The following is a 23505-nucleotide window of genomic DNA, read 5'->3' on the forward strand; positions in this document are numbered from 1 at the left end:
GATGGAAAAAGGAGAATTTTGCTGAACATTTTGCTTCAAGCCCTTAGTTGCCATGTTCTCTCTATCATTAGCTCTTGTTGAAGGTTGGCATTCAATGAGTTTTAGGTTAAACAAGCTACCTATATACAGTGGTGCGTCGCAAGACGAAAAGAATCCGTTCCGCGATTCTCTTCGTCTAGTGGTTTTTTCGTCTTGCGAAGCAAGCCCATTGATGGCTTAGCGGATTAGCGCTATTAGCGGCTTTTAGCGGCTTAGCGGATAAGCAGATAAGCGGCTTAGCGGCTTAGAAAAAAGGGGGGAGGGGAAAAAAGTCGGAAAAACTCGCAAGACATTTTCGTCTTGCGAAGCAAGCCCATAGGAAATTCGTTTTGCGAAGCAACTCCAAAACGGAAAACCCTTTCGTCTAGCGGGTTTTTCGTCTTGCGAGGCATTCGTCTTGTGGGGCACCACTGTACTTAACCTTTTTATTGTTCTTTATTGGTTTATTTGTGGAGTTTTTTTTTTTTTTTGAAGCAACTTCTCTTAAGTGTCTCAAGTTTTGTTTCCACAGCAGGTGGCTGCTCCTCAGGAACATGTCCCTTAGAGTGAACAGTTGCTGTATGCGGAAATTGTAACTATTTAAGTTTCTAGAATAAACTCTGCTGTATAAACTATTCGGTCCCTTCCTTAAAACAACAAACACCATGAAGATTGAATTAAACAGGCTTTATATTCCTTATAGCCCCAAGTCTCAGACTACATCTGTTTTGTTTGATACACAAAACCGGAGTTAAAATAGCCCCATTTATCACAACATGATTGTAGGCAGACTAACCAGGCTGTCTGTTTCCAGATAGTGAAAGCAACTGTTATTAATCACAATTATAGGGCAAACACTGAAGAGGAATTGCATCAATATTCTTCCTCACAGAGGAACTAAAAAGCAATGCTGGGAATATCATAGGAAGGCCTGAAGGTCAGTAAATAATAATAATTTTTTAAAAAGGATACAACCAGTTTAATCCTGAACAGTAAACTCCAGGAACATTAAGATACACAGGAGGAATTTAACACACAATAGTAGATCAGATCACCACAGAAACGCCATTGGCAAAGCGGGGAAATGGGAGTTTCAAGCTTTTTTCGTCATGTGATCTACGCCATAGAAGACGATTGCCACCATTTACAAGATGGAGGGGGAAAGCACCCAATGTGCCGGGATTATAGCCATTGACTTCATAATTTCTTGTACAGTGGTACCTCTGTTTTCGAACGTAATCCCTTCTGGAAGACTGTTCGACTTCCGAAACATTTGAAAACCGAGGTGCAAAGGGCAGTCTGCCAAGTCAACAGAGAAAGATGTGAAAAACAACAGATATGCAGCGGAAGCATTTACTTCCGGGTTTTCGGCGTTCGAAAACCAAAACGTTCGGCAACGGAGATGTCCGAAAACCGAGGTACCACTATACACCATTCTAGCAAATTCTGCCACGCTCAGTTTTTGCAACAGTATTGCATGCCATATTTCTATCTCTGGGATCAGGACAGGCAACCATAAGACATTTTGAATAGATTTATATATTTATCCTGATGCATAGAATCATAGGATTGTAGAGTTGGAAGGGATCACATGGATCATCTAGTCCAACTCCCTGCAATGCAGGAATCTTTCACCCAACATGGGGCTTGAACCCATGACCCTGAGATTAAGAGACTCGCGCTCTACCGACTGAGCTATGCTGTTCTCAAACACATGTACAAAAATTCTCTAGGCTCAGCCCGTTGGGTCTCATCATGTTTCTGGTGTGTGGTGCTCTCTGCTACAGTGTCAGGCTGTACCCTTGAAGGGCCAGAGGAACCAATGAGACAGCAGGGGCAAGACACCCACATGGCCTAACCCCAAACTGAATACTGCAGCCTTGGAACAGTCAGTGACGGCTTAGGCAGCTCAGGGTATACTACTACCTTCCTTCCAAGACACTTCCTTCCCACTACACCCTCGCCAGTCATACGGACAGCACAGGGTTGATAAAGAACTGTCAGACCACTGGTTTTAGCATACTGCAGTTATAATGATGGCATATAGGAAAGGAGGGAGACTAGTGCCAACTAGCTACCGATGCTACCGTATCAACTTGTGCTCAGAAACCATTAGGGAGTCCGTGCAGATCCAGAAGCACTGGCTTAATGTGCTCCTGATCCACCTTCCTGAGGCAGAAAGGTTTTCATCGGCAGCCCCTTGGCTGGGGCGCAGGAGAATATTTCTTCTGACAACCCCTTAAAATAGGAGTTACCTAGGGCTGGAAGTATTGGTCCATTTCTAATCACTTAGTTTCACACATGTATTCAGTCATATGTCTGCTCCATCCCGTTTTCTACTACTTAACTGTGTCGCAACATTTGGAGAAGTGTGCAATCTGAAGGATAGCTATGTGTTATGGATCTGGGTATTAGCGCATGAAATGCAAATCAGATCAGTTCGCTTTAAAACATGGACTGAACCAAGCTCAGCATCATCACAGAAGATAACCACGTCAAAACCTTGAAAGTCGTGTTCATGATAAGTCTCCCAAAGCTCTCCTGCATAACACGAGTAGCACCACAATGCTAGGTTTAACCGCACAATGCTAGGTTTAACAAAAACAGGTATCAAACACTGCTTATGTAAGCAACTGGAAACATTACCTCCATGATGATGTGACAGGCTTCCTCCATTAGCAAGGATTTCATCTCTAGCTGACATCTAAAGAATGCAAATAACTTAATTAGTCACTAAGCTCAAAGTTGATGTAGCAATCTGGATAATTACACACCTTTCATTCGTTTTAAATACTAGCAAACAAACAACACAATGCAATCAAGATTATTTACACATTCTGCCAAGTTTAGAATCGGCTTGCATATTGCAAAATAGTTGTATCCCGCCCTCCTATTGGGGGATAGGTTTCCACCACACGTTACTGGAAGTCCACATAAATGAAGGAGGTACAACTCCTCTCAAAGGCTGGCAAAGATGAGGAAGCATCTCAGCTTGGAATATTGACATATACAGGGTTGGAGCCATCTACAAAAAGGGCTCCTTCTGTTTGTGGAATTGAGGAAGGGGTTGGGGTGGGGGACAACAATTCCACACTTCTCCTTGCCAACCTTGTTCTGTAGGTTTCCCCAGCCCTCCGGAGCAGCTTCTCTTTGGGGGGGGGGGAGCAATCAGCAGAAACTGTTCCCCATTTTTTCCTGGTGGGAGGATCTCATGAGCGGAACCTCTGACCACAAGGTCTCTAACTTGCAGTTTTACTTGTTATAGTGAATAAGTTACTACAGCCAAGTATTACATAACATGAAAGCGACGAATAGTTACAATTACCTCTATTTCTTCATAAACGTGAACAGGGTCGCTTAATCCTCTGTAGTTAAAGCCCAAATAGAAATAGACACAGGCGCCAGCATCGTAGGTCTGCGTCACCCTGTGAGTTGTTTTTTTTATATATATATAAAAATGGTATTTGTTAGATCAAGTACCACACTGTTCTATACATAATAACGTAAGCCGACCCTGCTGGATTAGGCCCATTGAGTTCAGCATCCTGTTCTCACCGTGGTTGACAAGATGGCGTACTATGGAGGCACAACATAGCCATTGGGGCTAGCAGCTGCTGATAACCTTTGCTGAATGCTCTTTCCAAGATATCTAATTGGGTGCCCATCACCTGTAGGCGCAAGCTCCATGATTTAACTATGCACTTGCTTTTATCTTCCAACATTCAGCTTCACCACATGCCCAAGAGTTCTAGCGTAATGAGGCCACGTATCATGTTATGAACTCCAATCCCCAGGACCGTTTTGCCCTTGTCTGAACCTTTTCCAACTCTACAATATACTTTTTGAGGTGCAATGACCAGGAAGGCACAAAAGCTGCCTCTTAAAAAACAGAACCCACAATTTCGTTTTAACACATTTAAATACTCGAGGTGCAAGAAAGGGAAAGACTATGCTTGATGAAGACCACTATGGACCATAGCTGTCAACTTTTCCCTTTTCTTGCAAGAATCCTATTTGGAATAAGGGAATTTCCCTTTAAAAAAGGGAAACATTGACAGCTATGCTATGGACAATGGGAAATATTTTTTCGCTCCATAGGACACACTTTTTCCCTCTTAAAAACTAAGGGGAAATGTCTGTGCGTCTTATGGAGCGAATGTGTGGTCCCTGGGGCTGGGGGGGGGGGGAGAACCTGGGCTTTCCCCGCCAGCCCCGCAAGCTCCGGGAACAGAGGCAAGGCTGCAAACAACCTTGCCGCCGCTCCCCGACCTGTTCTGGGGGCTGGGGAAGCTCGGGCTTCCCCCGCCTCAGCCCTGCGGCTAAAAACAAAGCTTCTTTGCTCTTTGGGGCTTGGGGGGGTACCTGGGCTTCCCCTGACAGCCCCAGAAGCTCTGGGAGAAGCTTTTTTCTCTTTGGGGCTGGGGGGGGGGATAAGATTTTTTTCCCTTGATTCCCCCCCCCCCTAAAAACTAGGTGCACTTCATGGTCCGGTGCGCCTTATGGAGCGAAAAATACGGTAAATACAAGATAGCTTTACTAGGTAAAAATGGCTATCAGCACTCACTAATAGGGCCAAAAGGGGAAAAGTAGCAATGCAATGAGAAATACAATTCTGATTTTTTTGACCTACGTACACTTCTGTTTCACCGATGCCATAATGTACACACTGTTACACTTTGGTATTTGCATATGTACAGGAAAAAAATGATAAACCACCAATCCTGGCATTGGGTAGTGGGAGAGGGTGGATCTATCAGACAGTATGGTCGTGGTGTCCCAAAACCAAGATCTGGCCCTTTCCCCCCAACCACCTCAAATCAAAAGAATATCAAGACTGCTACTGCCCTTAATTTAGATTGATTTCATTCAATTTCATAGGCAGCTGAAATTTAATGTGTCTTACCGACAGGAAACGAAAGGTGGGAACTGAACGCCTCTTTCTTTGCATTCTCTTACTATTCTTTCCTTCACATTTCGGCAAAGGTCTAGAACCCTGAAACAAAATATAACAGAGAAGTTGAAAGAAATGTCCGCTTATTTTGTGTACATATTTATTAGAGATTTATGTGAGATTTATATTGCATTTCAGTAGGGTTTTTTTTTAACAATTTATGTTAAATTGAAGCACATTTTGTTTCGTTAAAAGAAATGATTCTAAGTTTAAGTCTGTTGTGGAATTTTATCTGTCAGCACTGTAAGTTTATAAGTGTTAGGGAGCCAAGGTTAAATTCAGCTTGTTTGCTTTAAAACACAGGTTGCCAGAAAATAAAGTTTAGTAGGATTCTAAATGCAATGTTTAGACATACTAACGTTTGCAATGCAAACAGAAAATGGCTGAGTTTACAGAGGAAAAGAAATGTAAAAAGTCACATAGCTCTCCAGGACTAATGGGCTGCTCCTGGTGGAGGAAGAGTTTTGAACACAGTGCTGGTGTGTGTGTACGCGCGCATGCTGTATTTCCTTGTTTCCCAAAAACATTTCCTTCTTTGTTACAGCTGTGGCATCTATTGCAATATTTTGCCCAACAGCTCACTACTTAGGAATCCTCTTCTAGTTAGGTGTATCTACTACATAATCTGACAAAGCAGATACCATATATTTCTGCCAAGCTCCTCCTAACGTTAATCCTGCAACAGATAACATGGCCCACACTTACTTTGTAAATGTTCCTATATAAGATGTCGATATAGGGACACGGGTGGCACTGTGGGTTAAACCACAGAGCCAAGGACTTGCCGATCAGAAGGTCGGCGGTTCGAATCCCCATGATGGGGTGAGCTCCCGTTGCTCAGTCCCTGCTCCTGCTAACCTAGCAGTTTGAAAGCATGTCAAAGTGCAAGTAGATAAATAGGTACCGCTCCGGCGGCAAGGTAAACGGCGTTTCCGTGCGATGCTCTGGTTCGCCAGAAGCGGCTTAGTCATGCTGGCCACATGACCCGGAAGCTGTACACTGGCTCCCTCGGCCAATAAAGCGAGATGAGCGCCGCAACCCCAGAGTCGGTCACGATTGGACCTAATGGTCAGGGGTCCTTTTACCTTTAAGATGTCGATGGGCATGGCTTGCAAACTGTTTGCATGGGATGCAAGTATTTCACGTGAACTAAATCTACATTTGTTGTTTCAAAACTGCCATGATCCTGAAGTCAGTCAAAGTTACGTAATATACAGTATAGATACAGAGAAGCTTCTCACAAATGGAAGGCCTAACCCAGAAAATTGTGTTTATGCATGTTGTAGGACATGAAAATTGTATTTGGAAATTGACAACGGTTAAGAACAACTATGCATGTGGAACATGATGAAGCTCTAGATACTATCTGAGCCCAACGACCTCCTAGAATTGTAGAACAATAGGACTAGATTTGGATAGTCTACGGAAAACAGTTATGTATACAGGAAGCCATTCACTTGCTTATCAGCTGAGAGAAATTAGCTGTTTTCTCAATATATTCTTGGATAAAAATCAGTGGCTTGTTTAATTCAACAAGAAGCCTCATTAGAAATTCTACTGCTAAAGTAGGTCACACATGGCCTGAAAAATGTATAATCTCACTTTAATAATTTTGGAAAACCTTTGTGACCCTTTTCATATGGTGCACAGCTTTTACAACTTCAGACAATGCAAAAACAGAAAATGAACTGATTTTACCTGTCCCAGGGAACAGATGTTTCAAACGATTCTCCTATTATATAATGATCCATGCCCAGGTCCTATAGAGGAGATCATTTGCAGATTAGAACTCCTAAAGTTATGTATCTATAGGCCTCGAACCTGCTATTTTGTATAATTACAGAACCCAAAACATTCAAGTGTATTAATATTCTGAGAATATTAATTTGTCAAAGAGACCTAGCATACTCCCAGGACCTACTGCGTAAATTTGTTTATTCTACCAACTACTTCAAATTGCTATAGTCTTTTCAGCCTTTAGACATCAGGAACACAGCTGACATGTTATCAGGTCAAGTGTTGTTTTTTTTAATCAGGAAGAGATTCACCACTGAGTCCCCAAAGCAGACTAAGTGATGCACTGGGTTTTGAGAAGGAGGCGTAAGGCTCTGCCAGGGTCCTAGAGCCCTCCTACCTCCTTCCCCAAAACTGGAAAAGCACTAACTGGGCCTTGGGAAGAAGGAGGGACGACTCTAGGACCCTGTCTTTCCCTCACCTCTCCTCGGTAACAGTGCAATGGTGGGGTCAGATCTGCTGCCAAAATCAAATGGCCTCACCTCATTGCTGGCCTGTTCCTGACAGTGCCTACTGACCTTCATATATCTACTTAATGAGATGCTCAGGGCTAGGTAGCTGAGAGATCTTTGTTCAAGCTGTTTTGGGGTGGGGTGGGGGGAGAGAATGTGGTTAGACCTGGATTCAAACTTCTTCCCCATCTAATCCTTCCCAAACAACTAAAGCTGACCGATTCATTTGTCATGGGGTCAAAAGCATCCTGTAGGCAAAAGTTTGCAACTGCACAAATTTTTAAGAAGTGTAACAAGAAAGCGGAGTAGCCCAATATGCGTGTTGTTCTTTTGTATATGAAAAAACTCTGAACCATTAAAATATGCAACAGCTCCCCCCCCCTTCCTTGTCTTATATACACAGCAGCACAATACATAATGGGAAACTGAGTTTTTTTAAAAAATAAATAAAATAAGAGACCTACCCGAAGGTAAGCAATGACAAACGTTAGCATGTATCCTCTCTGTCCATTGTCTTCTCCAGCTGCCAGACCACTATAATTTAAGGACAGTAAAATATCATAATACATTAGTTATTCCTATGGCATGAAATGGTTTACAGCAAGGTTGTTTTCAATCAAGAATTTAGGCAGGTAAATTAAGTTCCGTTTAAAATGCCCCATTTTAATTGATTTTTATGGAAGCTGCTCTGGGAGCCATTTTGGCTGAAGACTGGGGTACAAATGCTCTAAATAAATACATATTAAGTTTAAATGTGTGTGTATTTGAGAAGCTGACCCAAAAAAATAACAGAGTGGCAGGACAGCCTAAACTCATTTTCTCTGAAGAAAAAATAAAATGCAAGGCATGTAGGAACAAAATATCAAAGTGACAGGCAGTCATATCTCATTTACTTTTATTATTTTAAAATTCAAGTAGCAACAGTCACCTCTACCCTTCTGATTCTTGCTAGTTTGCTAGGTTTAAAGAACAGGCACATCTAATTTAGATTTTGTCCAGCTTCCTTCATAATCCTCATTTAGTTTTAAAAATAGAGCTAAGGCCTCCTAGAGATCCGAAAGAGACAAGAGGGAGAGATTTTTGCTACCTGGCAGTATGAAATAAGACTACCTAACTTCTTTCTTTCTTTCTTTGGCAATCACTCATAGCCGAGTAAGATTGTCTTTCCATACACACAGTTTAAACAATGAGTCCGTAAGTGACTGTGGAGGCCAATTCTGGATCCACACATCCTTCCACAGTGGGGACATTGGTTTCCAGGCGCAAGTTGATTGCGGTGTGGATTTGCCAAGCGTGCCTTCCTGTTAGCACATTTCTCCCTTGTGTCCTGAGTTCGAGTGTCTTCAAAGCCCATGACACCTTTAATAAAGGCTGTTCTCCAATTGGAGTGCTTGCAGGCAAGTATTTCCCAATTATTGGTGTTTATACTACATTTTTTTAGATTTGCCTTGAGACAGTCTTTAAACCTCTTTTGTTGACCACCAGCATTACGTTTTCCATTTTTAAGTTCGGAATAGAGTAGTTGCTTTGGAAGACGATTATCAGGTATCTGCACAACATGACCAGTCCAATGAAGTTGATATTGAAGAATCATTGCTTCAACACTGGTGATATTTGCTTATTCCAGTACACTGGTATTAATTCGCCTGTCTTCCTAAGTGATGTGTACAAATTTTCGGAGACACCGTTGATGGAATCTTTTGAGGAGTTGGAGATGGCGGTTATAAGTGGTCCATGTTTCACAAGCATACAGTTAGGTTGGTAGTACAAAATGCTTTGTAAACAAGCATTTTGGTTTCACTGCGAATGTCCCAGTCCTCAAACACTCTGCACTTCAGTCAGAAGAATGCCGCACTCGCAGAGCTCAGGCGATGCTGGATTTCAGCATCAATGTTGGCCCTTGTGGAAAGATAACTGCCCAGGTAGGAGAAGTGATTGACGTTTTCCAACGTTACACCATTGAGTTGGATTTGTGGTGCTGCAGAGGGGTTATTTTGTACTTGTTGGTGCAGCACTTTGGTTTTTGGATGCTGAGTGATAGGCCAAGATTTTCATAAGCTTCTGCAAAGATATTTAGGATGGTTTGGCGGTCATCCTCTGAGCATGCACACACTACGTTGTCACCAGCATGTTGAAGCTCTATGACGGAAGTTACGGTAATCCTACTCTTTGCTTTCAGCCTGCTCAGATATAGCAGCGTGTGATAGAAATTGTGAGAGAAATGTCCACTATTTTCAGGAACATTTTCTTTTATTTAAGAGCTTTTCTCAAATACCAAATGGTAATGAATGAAAAACAGCATGCAGCTTCAACTCAGAGACCTCAGGGGCCAAAGAGAACACTTCTATGCAAACAGCATGTAAGCATGGTGTTTGTTACATGCCTGTTTCCCTCAAGTGAGGGCCCCCCCAGTGAAAACCGAAATGGCAGCTTAGCCCAGCTGTGCTGCTGGCTATATAGGCACTTGAACTGCAAGCTGACTTTTGCATTTTCAGTTCCACTGGCACATTTGAAGCAGAGAAAATTCTGAAACCCAACCAGGCATGTGCAGCCCAGCAGTATTCTAGCTAGCCATGGGCAACAGCTGACAGCTGGGGCAACATGGTGGGATATTCTTGGATAAGCTGATGACACTTTATCCCCTTGTTCTTCTGGCAGAAGAGCAAAGAGGTAGCAAGTACAAGGAAAACACCCTCTAGGTGAAACAAGCTGAGTTTTGGGGTTAGTAGCCAAAACAGCTAACAGTGGCTGTCTGTTCCAGTTCTCCTCATCTTCTAGCTTCAAGGCTAGCAAACAGAAGAAAAGGGTGATGGGGCAGAGATGTTTGACCAAGAATGCAGGACAGCTCCTACTTTCTAAGCTGCCAGGCTATCCTGTAATTGCTTAATGTTCACAAAGTATCTATATTTCAGAAGGTGTTTTACTTCTGTCCCCTATCAGCCTGCCCCTTAAATCTCAATTCACTGCTTCTTGAAAGGACATTTTGGTGAGAATGGGAGGTTGAGCGTTGTAACATGTCATTCAGATATTAGGTTAGTGAACCTGTAACGCAGAACATTTGCAAAGTGTCTGTTTTTCCCCATTAAACACAGTGATCTAAGTAATAATTTGCTTAAATGGGAAATAAAGTTGTGGCCCAGACAAATATCTTCACCGTGGTTTCATTGATTAGTCCTGTAATCAATCAAACCAGATGGACACAAACCACCCTATCATTACTCAGCTTGTTATTAAAGTGAAATGTTTTCTCTTCCTTTGTAACAGCACAGAGCAATCAGTGACAGGAGGTGGAATACATATAATTAATCAAGTTCTGTTGATTAAATACAATTTCCTTTTTAAAACAGGCTGGCCTGAGTCACAGCTTTAGTCAATAATGCACAGTATTAAAGTATAATGCTCTCCTTCAGTGCGTTAAGATTTGTTTGTTTAGTGTCACAAAAGTCCCTTTCGTGTGCTACAGAGAAAAGGAAATAGCCCTGACCTCAACTGGACTATGGCAAAATGTATTCAATTTCGTATCACAGTTAAGTCCCTACAAACATTTGTGCACAAGCAAATTCAAATGACTCTCTTGTGTTTTCAGGTAAATTTTTATGCACTAACCTCTTAGTTAATGTCTACAATTTCATTCTCACTTTCCAAAATGGTTTTGTATTATTGAAAAAAATGCATGATACCTCATGATTTCCATAAATTTTCATAAAAGGCCTCTGGTTTTCAGCTCTACAAAGATTTTTGACTTTTCAACACATTGCTTAACTATTAAGATATGAAGGTTTCATACCCAAATTTTGCAGCAATATCGTAAACTTGCTTTTCATGCTGAAGAGCCTTCTCTCTGTCTCCCTCAAAAAGTAAGGTGGTGACACATAGCATATTGGGATCAAATCCTTTGAACTGTGGAAAGACAGGCATCTCCATTATATGAAGGTAGTACAGCAAGATACCATTATTCATGTTGACCCACCATTTTAACTCATTTACAATATATTCATGTTCCTAACTTATTTTGTACACAATACAACTCTTCTAAAGCAGATTCACAAGCATTTTAGCATAAACAAGAGGCATATTTCAAGGTAACGTGGCACATATTTGAAAGTGTGATACTTAAGAGAAATGCTCAAGGGGATGCCGTCAAGAGAACCAATCTGAAAATTCACTTTTACGAACGCAAGCGGGGGGGGGGGGGGGGGAGAGCAACCAAAGTGTTGTAAAGCATCCATTATTTTCTATTCTGTAACCATTTACAACTACTGCCATGTGGATGTTTCTGATAATAAGTGAATCTTCATTCTGAACATGAAATTTCATTTTGAAACTTTCCAAGTTCAACAAACTTCTGCTGCTAAAATAATGGAGGATACAGAATTAATATGTTGACATCAAGATTAGTAGGAACAGCCTGTTGGCGTGTATGGTTTCACTTTTTTCCTCCCCCAACCCTAATGGTAGAGGCCAACAAGTCAATGAAGAGATGTCTTGCACGCGCAAAGATATTTCTCATTCAGATAAATGCAGGAACTCTGACACCAGAAGTTCCCACCTCTCTTCCCCACCTGTGTTGTGCTACTAGGTAAAGGTAAAGGGACCCCTGACCATTAGGTCCAGTCGTGACCGACTCTGGGGTTGCAGCATTCATCTTGTTTATTGGCAGAGGGAGCCGGCGTACAGCTTCCAGGTCAGGTGGCCAGCATGACTAAGCCGCTTCTGGCGAGCCAGAGCAGCGCATGGAAACACCGTTTACCTTCCTGCCGGAGTGGTACCTATTTATCTACTTGCACTTTGACGTGCTTTCGAACTGCTAGGTTGGCAGGAGCAGGGACTGAGCAACGGGAGCTCACCCAGTCACGGGGATTTGAACTGCGACATTCTGATCGGCAAGCCCTAGGCTCTGTGGCTTAACCCACAGCGCCACCCGTGTCCCGTTGTGCTACTACTCTCAACTAAAACAGCTGGCAGATGCTGTTCTGCCATTTGCACCCTTAGACTCTGGACTAGTGTAGACATTAAGCACATTTTTTAAAAAATAAATAAATCCAGGTTAAGATTTGGTGTGGGGGAAGAAGAGAAGACCTAACATGCAATTTTATACAGTGTGCTTTTGCAGGCACGTGTGTCCAAAGCTTTTAGAATCTGAATTAATTAGAGGCCGAGGATAAAAATTAAATACCTTTGTGATGTAGAATTTTTTCAATCCGTCCAGAAGCGATGTAAAAATTGAAGAAACCTGTGGTTTAAGAGCATGTCCTTGGCAAGAGTTAGGAAAAAGGAAAAAAAAATGTAAGACAACTATATTAATGGAGTTCAGAATTTTATTTGGAAATGTGACTGAAAAGCTGGAGCTTAAAGTTTTTTTATTAGTAAGTGCTCCATTTCTTACCAAAATAAACTTACCACTAACACTGTTGCAAGGGATTTATGGGAACCCTGCACGTTTAGGCATAAATGCAAGAAATCTGAACACTCGGTGAAATCTGTCAAGTCTAACTCTTTGCCTGCTTACAAAAGTACATCAAAATAGGAGTCTGTGATTCTCTTTCCTACAGAATGACTACCTCTGCACCACAGAGAACAGGCGTATTTGCTACTCCCCAGTCCCCTGTTCATAAAGTCAGGTAGATTCCCTATTTTTGTTTGTTTAGAAGCCACTTGTATATTCATGCATTCAAAAGTTAATTTGGCTGTTTATTTTACAGATTACAAACACACACACACACACACACACACCGATGGGAGAAACCTAGCGCTGAAGTTCTGTTTGTGGATCAGCTTTTCATCTAGTGGAGACATTCACATAAGACATTTTTCACAACTACTTCTGTAACAATCTTAGACTTTGACTCAATGCTATCTATAGTAGAAGTGCTAGGAGATGTTTACCTAGCCTCAGATTATTTTTGCCTACATTATCTAGCTTTTGCTGACAAGTCAGAATGGGGTGGGAGATGGTATTTCACGCCCCCAATGCAACAAAGAACCCTTGTTCACTAAGGCTGCTCCCACAACTCTAGAACAATCAAATGCTCTTCTTCATTAACTGCAGCCCTAAGTCAACTTCCTCAGTCAAGCTCTGTCTGCCCAAAAATGTTCTAATTTTCTTATAGAGAATAAACCAACAAAGTAGTGGTAGAAGGAAAGAGATGTAAGAATCACAAGATGGTTCTTTTTATTATTTCAACAAGCTATAGGGGGAGACTGCTAGTACAATGCTGCTGCACTTTATGGGGGTGTATTTTTTCTCTTGCTTTTAAGCTTTCTCTCTTTAGGGACACCATCCAATCAAAGAAACTGAAAAATAACGTGAGTTTTAATGGATTAAACCTACGAAAGTATGCATACTAATAAACAGAATGGAAAAACTAAGTATGCTCTGTTTTCAGATGATGCGTGTGTGGAGAAACATTTCTTCTTGTGCGAGAGAAGGTAGGAATGCCTCTAAGATAAATGAGACTATATATGTCACTTAAAAATGTGTTGTCTAATTAAGGTGCCCCTGATCAGTTGATCAAGAGGTTTTTAATTAAAGGGGGGGGGAATCAATAAATTAAGACACTACAATCTTAATTTTGAAGAATGGTTTTGACTGCATTTGGATTTTATGTGAGTCACTGAGAGCCCAGTGCAGTCAGCAGAAAGATAGAAAATAATCAAAGTATCCATACTGCATAATCAATTCCATCCGACGTCAGTGATGAATGGCACAAAGGAATGAACTGATCAAACATTGGGATTAGTAACCAACTGCAGATCGTGCCCTCGTCCCTTTAAATTCTGATTTCAAATGTTGGGTTAGAATTAACCAAGTCTAGATTCAAAGAGGTCAAGCTCTTTGACTTTTTTCCTTGACAGCTGACAAACCAACTTATTTGCAAAAGCTGTTTGCTAGGCAGCAGGGGGTGCTCAAGAACCACAAGTCCAAAACTGCCTTAGCCATGCAGAACTAGCTGAGCAGTGCTCCAGATATTGGTCACTACAATGAACCATGGTTACTGGCACCAAAGATGGGAGAGGCAAAAATTGGAGAATGACAAGGGAGTATGGGAAAGAGGGGGCACATTTTTAATTTTCAATCCCCTATCGCCAAGGTCACAGAATACCCGCTATCAGACCACAAGGTTCGGCGCAAGTTTACAAAAGCAAACCATGAGCAAAATTAGTAAAAACTTACCAAATTGAAATTGATTATTGTCCATAAGGCGAATGGATGCAGGAGCACATCGCTATAAAGAGACAAGTTGCATGTGAATAAAGAACACTGATAGAAAGTAAAGCAATTGTGTAATTTTTTTTAATAAAAATCTGGCATGGGATGAAATACAGTCAAATACTGAACCTCTATAAAGGAGTTACATCATGCTGTAAAAAAAACACATTCGGTAATCTTAACACAGAGGCCCAGACTGATTAAGATTAATGTGGTTTGCAAAATTTGCATTGTATTACATTAGGTCAACATCTGGCCTTTGATAGCATACCCCTGTTTATAGTCTGTCCAGCCTCAAATACATACATTTAAGATATAGAACCAGCTCTCTATGGATCAATGCTATGTAAGGTTTTAGAAACTACTTGGAAAAATGGGGGAAATATTCAAGTTTAGTGGGGGGAGAGTTGGCGCACCTTCTTGGAACTACTAATAATGCCCTGTCATTGTTAAAAAGAGTGTGTTCCCCATGTCAATAATAAAATAGAAGAAATTATAAGCAAATGGTTTTATATATATATATGTTGGGTTGTTGACAATGTTAGTCATACTAAGAGGATACCCACTGAAATTAATGGAAACGACTACACTCTGAGAAGAACTTAGCTGGATACAACCATCAACTGAGAAAGACGGAACAGAACTTATATGCAGTGCAAAAGATAATTGTGTGCAGACAGATGCACACACATTTTGTGTATACCCAAGAAACTAGGTATTCTAACAAAGGGGGTGGGGGGAAACAAACAAAGACTGACCTATGGAAAAGGTACAGAATAAGGGAATTACTTATTTATTGGACTGACTGGGGAATATAATAAAGAAGAGGGAGAAGGATGTAAAGGGCAACATTTTTACAACGAGTCATTTGTTAAATAAGGACACTGAATACTTTAACTGGCCCAGATCTCACCCTGAACTCAGTATGCTAGCAATAGTTTCCCAAGCCCTTTTATGCTAATTTGTAAATGTTTTCAAGTTTGAAGCAATAGCTGCTGCCTAATTACAGCGGGGGGGTGGAGGGAGATACTAAATCCAGGAAAGCAAACCAGAGAAATATAAAATCTTAACATTCGATTTAGCAATCTCCCAGAAGCTTAGTGGGAGATTTCCCCTTTAAGCATATTGCCCAGCCTCAAGAAAAAGACAGCAGAGCATTAGCATGCCATCTAGTGAAAGCATTTTGATACTACTCTTTTTTATATAAATAAATAAAAAGTGCAATAAAACACAACTTGAAGATAAGGTTACTTTACCTGCTTTGCTACTTCTCTTAAACAGGCCACCCCTTTCTCAAAGTTTGGAAATACTATAGACCCATACTTTTGGTATTCAGGGATTGGTCGAATTTTTATTGTAACTTCTGTTACCACTCCAAGGGTTCCTTTATAAAAAGAGGGAAATGGTCATTTTGCTATCGTCGAAAGATTTACAAAAATCATTTTGTGATTTAATAGGCAAAATTAAGAATCCCATCTTTGTTTGTTTTGAAAACCATGCCCAATTCTTTAACAAATATTTCCTATTCCAGAACCTCCAAACGGCAGTGTTCAGTTAGCGCAGTAATGTTCAGTTAATGCAGTATTTATCAAACTGTGAGGATTAGCTTTCTAATTGTAGAAATAAAATTCGTAAGATTAAATATTGATGTAATTTCAAAGATCCGTCATAATGTGAAGAAAGCTTTGCTCTTTCAACGTAGTGTAGTTAAAACTATGATATAAGCAGTGCTTTTTTCTGGGGGGACGCATACCCCTAAACATTTTGTGAATCTATGTTTGGCCTCATTGAGGGGCAGTATTTCAATATGAGTAGGAAAATGAGAGTACCCCCTAAACATTTTTTTTAGAAAAAAAAAGCACTGGAAATAAGCACCAAGGGAAAGTTATAACTAGCGTGCTAGGCGTTTTTCTTCCAAAAAGACCAATATAGAAAGAAATTTTTGCACTGTTTAGTATCAAGCAGAACATCAAAAGAGGCTTTCTCATATTTTGACAGCACCTGCCAATCATTTAAACAGAACAGAAAAAAAGTACTGGGAAACAAGGCAGCGTGTGCCCAACCAACCAGTGGAAGCGTGCTGAAACAGAAAGAAACTGCAAGCAAACCAGCAGCTCTATAACTATGACTGCCTTGTATGTTTGGTAGTCAAAATAGTCTGGGTTCTAATCTATAACTAAGTCAATCCATGGTTTGGCACCATGCCCGAGCTACTGCATGTAGTAAATAAAATGGGTCAATGCACTACAACACAGAGTGCCTCAGAATTTCTTCATAGAAATGTATTGTGCATCATTGTGTATCAGCATCAATTGAAGCCCAGTGCAATGGCTTCTGGGGAGGTCAGGAGAAGGGGCTGGGAGAGAGGGAATTGTTCTGTCCAGCAAGCTGATACGCTTGCACAGACGGATAGGCTTGCACAGATTTTGTAAAATGACAATGTAGACTAAAAAAAGGGCAATTTCACATTATCTGTCACATGTCCATCACTTTTCCCTTATTCCAAATGAGAACTCAAACGGTTTTAATAAATTAGTTTAACGCTTCAGCAAACACAGCGCACCAGAGTTATACTGTCCCTACTTAATCCCGACAGAGAATTTTCATCTCTGTACTCTTGTAATCCAGCATTCAGCTGGATGTCCACTGCAAATGAAGCACCTCTAGGAAACTAGGTACTCTGTACTGTAATGCCCTATTGAATAACAGGGACGTGATGGCGCTGTGGTCTAAGCCACTGTGCCTCTTGGGTTTGCTGATCGGAAGGTTGGCAGTTCGAATCCCTGCGATGGGATGAGCCACCGTTGCTCTGTCCCAGCTCCTGCCAACCTAGCAGTTCAAAAGCAAACCAGCACAAGGAGATAAATAGGTACTGCTGTGGCGGGAAGGTAAATGGTGTTTCCATGTGCTCTAGCTTTAGTTACGGAGTCCTGTTGCGCCAAAAGTGGTTGAGTCATGCTGGCCACATGACCCAGAAAAGCTGTCTGTGGACAAATGCTAGCTCCATTGGCCTGAAAGCAGAGATCACCACTGGACACCACGGTCGAATTTGGCTGGATTTAACCATCCAGGGGTGTTTCACCTTTTACCTATTGCATACACAGGGCTACCTTGTTACAAAATGCTGTGATGTTCCATTTGTTTTAGTTTTTTCACCTTACATAGAACACACGAGTTTCTATGATCAGAAAATCCAAGCTATAATGACTTTTAAGAGGAGTGGCTAAAGCAAAAAGCACCCTAGATATGCTTACTCAAAGTTCCACTGTGCTTAGTGGGGCTTACTCAATACAGTAGTACCTCGGGTTAAGTACTTAATTCGTTCCGGAGGCCCATTCTTAACCTGAAACTGTTCTTAACCTGAAGCACCACTTTAGCTAATGGGGCCTCCCACTGCCTCCATGTGATTTCTGTTCTCATCCTGAGGTAAAGTTCTTAACCTGAGGTACTGTTTCTGGGTTACCGGAGTCTGTAACCTGAAACGTATGTAACCTGAAGCGTATGTAACCTGAGGTACCACTGTAGTGTGTTTAGAAATGCAGTCTAAGATGCAGGAGAGTTAGCGTTAAGCAAGAGGCATTACTAATCTGGCACTGCTCCAAGAAAAAGGCACCAGCCTCTTCCTTAGCAGTACAAATTATTACATCACACCAAAATAGGTCTACAGCTATATGTACTGTGTTAAAACTGCACTGCATCTAACGGCATCAACCGTAGAAATCTTATCCTTTATGGCAAAAGGAATAAGCCCTTTCAAATCCAATGTCTTCCAGTTGTTTTGGACTCCTTCCATTAGCTGCAGCCTGCATGGCCAATGGTCAGGGATGAGAGGAGTTGTGGCTCAAAACAACTGCACACAAAAACTGCAATTCTATTTTGATGCATACCTTCAGATCCTAAAATGAAATGATGGATGTCAGGTCCCGTTGACATACGTGGTCCTTGACAGCTTTTCTGTATCACACCTCTTGGGGTTACCATTTTTATATGAACCACCTGTATAATAAAATATATTTGCCTAAAAATTACATACGAATTGAAACATACAAAAGCATGTGAGCATACCAAAACCATCATTAGCCTAAACCCAAATATACCACTATTGATCAAAACATTTAATATTCAACTTTGCCTCTCTAAGACTAGATGAACAGTAATGAGATCATAAGACTAGATGAACAGTAATGAGATCATTTGCTGGGGGGGGGGGTTATTACCAGGTCTTCAATGTTTCCGTAAATGTTTTTCTTCATGCCTGATGCTCGCGTTGCCACCCAGCCTCCAAGTGTACTGAATTCCATTGAATCTGGTTCGTGGCCCATACAGTAACCGCTTTCACCCAGCTAAACACGTGAAAAAGAAGACAGCATTTGTGTAACGGACAGCTTTCTAAGGATATGAAACTTGAACTCCAGAATTTGGTTTTGTAGATGCGTGTCTTTCCAGAGACGGGCAGGAAAGCCCGCTGTTTTGCACCAATAAAATAAAATCTGCTTTCATTAACATGATTACTCCAAACAGAAACGTACTTTTTGCTACCAAATTTTCTCCACATTATCACCCTCTGGTATACAATCACCCAGAAGTACACAGACGATTCACCAATGAGACAATTCGTTTGCATTAGCTGTGATTGCTGCATCGTTTGCGGGGTGGGGGCGGCTGGACTAGATTACTGCTCCAAGTCCCTTCCAACTCTACGATTCTATCATGGCAGTACTTTTAACACCACCCTTATTGCAAAAACAGTTGCAAAGCCACATACCTCAAGCTGATGTTGTACTGTGCCCATGAATACACAATCAGAAGAGGGTGAAAAATAGCCAAAGATTATTGTATGAACTGGACCCAGGTCTCAGTAGCATGTATTAAACGTAGCTGTTAGCTTTGCCTTATTTATCCCCACAGTTCAAAAAACCTAAATCTGATCCCTTATTAAGAACATTCGACATGACACAATTTTAGCTTGAAAACTACAGCTCAAAAGATTTCACTTAAAAGACAATACAGCAAGCACTTAGTTCTGGTTCTGGTAATATGCAGCTGGGTCTGTAGAAATCCTGAGCAACCAATTATATTCCATTCATTCAAGAAGAGGCAACTTAATATACAACCATCTGGCTGGGATTTTTATGTGCAATACTACAGTATATTTGCTATGCAGATGAGGAATTTCTACACATTTGTCACTGGTTTCATTTTTCTTTATTAGTTGGGCTTTGCCATCTGCACTGCCTCAAAAATGGAATGAAACGCCTTTATACATTGACCCCCCCAAAGCTCTCCCAATGAAACTGCTCAGCAGAGCAGTCTTTTATGTCAACTGGCACAGGAACTGGTCACATGGGCTTCCGTTTGAAACCACATTATGTGCTGAAAACATTTGAGAGATGGATTATTCAAGAATGCCCTATGGGGTGGAATAGCTCCCAAGTATTTTCTGATACAACTTCTCTTGGTAATATAATAATAAGGGTAAAACTCAACTGTGTCCATCCACCAGAACACACCATTGGTTAAATTAAATTAAATACACTGTACCCCCCAAATCTGCTTTGGAGTATTGTGGGGACAGTATGGAGCAGATTTTCAGGGTGCAGGAGTGAGGAGAGGAAGGGCAAGTCCACGTATGCAGTGTTGCTGCTCTGCGTCTGGAATTGCTTAAACGCAATATATATATATCTGCCAGTTTCTTCTGCTTTATTACATGCTACAGTATGGTCACCATGACATTTCAATGATGCAGGGATTGGCATTCCCTATCTTAAAGATCTGATAATACAGCAAGTCTTGAGCTCTTAAAATGTAAATCACAAGACTGTGCTAGCAAAAAGACGGTTTTACTTATAAATGTATACTATACACTACCCTCTTATAAAACACCAAGAAAGAAGGATCCCCCCCAAACAGCCACATTATATGAGGGTTATGTTTAAATCACTAGCAGGGCATATGAATTTATTATTAGAAATATGAAACGTAAGCTTTAAAAAATAAAATAAAAACCACTCCAAACCCCTAGCATCCTCTGGACAGATTGCAAGCATAGCCACTGCTGGAACTTCTGTGGACTAACACTGTCAAATGTCAAATTCCCTTGCTATTTGAACAAGATCACATATTTCTGCAGAGGAACACCTACAGGACCACATGACCCACTCACGATACTTGAGTATATACTCTTGAACATGCTTCATATGTTGACCAAAGTGCTGTGAATATGTTCTGATTATATAAAAATATACACTGAGTATATCTTTGTGATCCAGAAGAAGCCCCCCCCCAAGAGAAATTGCAGGAATTGCTTTGGTTTTAAAGAAGCTGCAGCAAAAGAAGCTATTATGCCTTATTCTAGTGGGACAAGAGTCTGTGGCATTTCAAGAATGGAACAGTTAGTGAAACATCCGAAGTTACTAGCCTGGAAAAATGTCATTTAAATTAAGAGAATATGCTCTGTGCATTTTAATTCTAACCTTTTTTAAAAAAAAGCTATAGCTCTGGAAAGGTTAAAATACTACATCAAACAGTAAGAGGATATAAAAATAAAAAGTATGAAAGGCCATCTCATCAGAAAGTGCTCATCAGAAAGTGTGTTCGTAGTTTGCAACAAAAATCATTTCTTTGGAAAAAGCTACAGAACCCTTTTAAAGGAGGACCACTCGTCTACAGAAAGTCTATTACTAAGTATTGCAAGTAGTTAACGATTCAAACATATTTTAAAGTATGTAGGACTTGAGAATGCTTTTAGACAAGTTCCACAGCAGTGCTCCCCAAATGTGTTTTTGGACTACAATTCCCATCATCCCTGACCACTGGTCCTGCTAGCTGGGGATGATGGAAGTTGTAGTCCAAAAACCGCTGGAGAACCAAGTTTGGGAAACCCTGATCTACAGCAATCCTTTGACACCTTCCCTTTAAGAGTGATGTGAAACAGGGCTGTATTCTTGCCCCAACTCTCTTTGACGTATTCTTCTCCCCATAGCTCTCATATGCCTTCAGCTCAACTGAAGACAGTATGTACATGCATTCATGGAGCGACAGGGGTCTATTCAACCTGGCATGCCTCCACACCAAAACGAAAGTGTGGCGGGTCCTTATCTATGAGGGGTTTTTTTGTAACAGCATTGACAACACGCTCTCAGGAAGCTCTACGGAGTCTCACCAACCATTTTGTCCCAGCCTGCATGGAGTTCAACCTTAACACCACCCTGACGGCCAACATCCTGGGTCAGGATGTTGCCTGCACTCCATTGGTGACCACATGCTTGAGGTGGTAGGCAGTTTTGTCTACCTGGGCTCCCCCCATAACCAGCAACTTCTCCATCAACACCAAGCTGGATAAGTGTACTGGCAAGGCAGCTACAGCAGTGGCTCGCCTCTCCAAAAGCATCTGGGAGAATGTGATGCTAACAACCAATCCCAAGATGAAGTCCCACCAGGCTTGTGTACTGGGCATGCTGCTTTCTGGCAGTGAGCCAAGGGAAACTTACACCTGTCAGGAGCGATGCCTCAATGCCTTCCACAATCTCAGGAAGATTTGAGGCATCACGTGGCAGGACCAAGTCTCAAACAAAGACGTGCTCTCCCAAGCTCATTTTCCCAGCGTGTTCACACTACTAACTCAGCAACATCTACCCTGGCGCGGTCATGTCTGCAGGACACGAACTGGTATAATGATTAAGACAGAACTGACTCAATAACCTGGAAGATATACACAGTACATTTGGCAATGTAAAAACCAAAAGTAATTTTCAAAGAAGATACCTGTCTTTCCAAGTCTTGTCCAACAATGCCAGCTTCAACATGAGCGGTTAAATTTTTCTCATCTATCCAGTGAATCCTGTTCTATTACAAAGAAACCAAAGTAAGACTTGTGAAACAATCTGACAAAATCAACAGCGTTTAGCCAATTCCACACACTTACTTGAAAGTAAGCCCCATTAAACACAATAGGGCTTACTTCCAAGCAGACGTGTATAGCAGATTGTGCCTTCAGGGGCTGGAAATGGGAAGGTGTAAACATACGTATTTTTTGCCTGTCTGAACTATTACTGTTTCACACAGGAACTAAAATTGTAATGAAGTAGGCCCAATAGCCTAAAGCAAAAATATCCACAGGGAATTGAGGCCCATGGATTCATATAAGAACTATGCATCAATTTACCAATGCAATCAATATGGTCTTAGCAAATTGTTTGCAGATGAAGTACTCAGAGTAGTAAAGGATACAAAAAGATTAACGGGTGATTTTTTTTCCGTACTCAATCCTGCTAGAGGCTACATTTTTAAAAAAGGAACAAGATGTGCATGTGCCTACTTCAGATATTAATGGCTGAACTTTATCCTGTTTTCTCCTGGGGCACCTCGCCCTAGTTACTTGAGTGTTGCACTATGAACTGGGATTGGGCAAGTATGGCAAACACCATGCCATGCAGTGCTCCACCCTGTGCGCAAACCAGAAGGGGATTTTATACAGAACTTTTAAGACAAAGGATTCTGGACAAACTGATGTTCAGTAATGACATCTTTATCATGCACATATTCACTGAAATAAAGATTGACCTTGCATTGTATACAGAAGGACCACAGTGTTTCTTCCCACCCCCTCCAAGCTTACCTGTTAAGTTATTCGAAAGCTGAAAGCCCTAGTTCATGCTTTATGAAATCAATTAGCTATCTAACCCAGTGGCAGTCTTTATGCTCCCAACAGACAGCCAATGTAACATAATGGTTAAGAGTGCTGGGCTTGGGACTTGAGAAAGCCAGGCTCAAAATCTTCACTCTGCTACCAAGCATGCTGATCCTACAAAATACTTAACTCTTTGGATAGGAACCAAAAATACTCAAGGCCTTATAAAGATGTCCATTGCCACCTTCCCCACAGTCTTTGTTACCATGTAAGGGAAGTCAGCTTAAGTTATGTTTTTGGTATTTGAAATACTTTTTACAATCTGACATTCTACACAGTTTTGCCTGAAAATGCTTTTTCCACATACCATTTGTGAGGTGTCCAATGAAACAATCGTTCTTTTCTCCTCAGCAGGACACTGAAGAGCATTAGAAACATTTGTTCCTCCTGC

At 41.2% G+C, this 23505-nt stretch overlaps 1 protein-coding gene across 3 annotated transcripts in view; it reads right to left on the reverse strand.

Moving 5' to 3' along the window:
- AGPS (alkylglycerone phosphate synthase) overlaps positions 1–23505 on the reverse strand; it is an 83500-nt gene that overhangs the window by 6130 nt on the left and 53865 nt on the right. For all 3 annotated transcript variants that reach the window (XM_079978366.1, XM_079978367.1, XM_079978365.1), the window contains exons 7-19: positions 23422–23501; positions 22190–22270; positions 18643–18768; positions 18313–18421; positions 15682–15809; positions 14390–14441; positions 12392–12468; positions 11003–11115; positions 7680–7749; positions 6668–6729; positions 4922–5011; positions 3344–3443; positions 2665–2722 (exon numbers count right to left, since the gene is read on the reverse strand). In XM_079978366.1, coding sequence (XP_079834492.1) covers positions 2665–2722; positions 3344–3443; positions 4922–5011; positions 6668–6729; positions 7680–7749; positions 11003–11115; positions 12392–12468; positions 14390–14441; positions 15682–15809; positions 18313–18421; positions 18643–18768; positions 22190–22270; positions 23422–23501 — 1146 coding nt within the window. The remainder of the gene's footprint in view (positions 1–2664; positions 2723–3343; positions 3444–4921; positions 5012–6667; positions 6730–7679; positions 7750–11002; positions 11116–12391; positions 12469–14389; positions 14442–15681; positions 15810–18312; positions 18422–18642; positions 18769–22189; positions 22271–23421; positions 23502–23505) is intronic.

This window comes from Podarcis cretensis (genome assembly GCF_951804945.1).
Source record: "Podarcis cretensis genome assembly, chromosome: 1".
NCBI classification, from domain to species: Eukaryota; Metazoa; Chordata; class Lepidosauria; order Squamata; family Lacertidae; genus Podarcis; species Podarcis cretensis.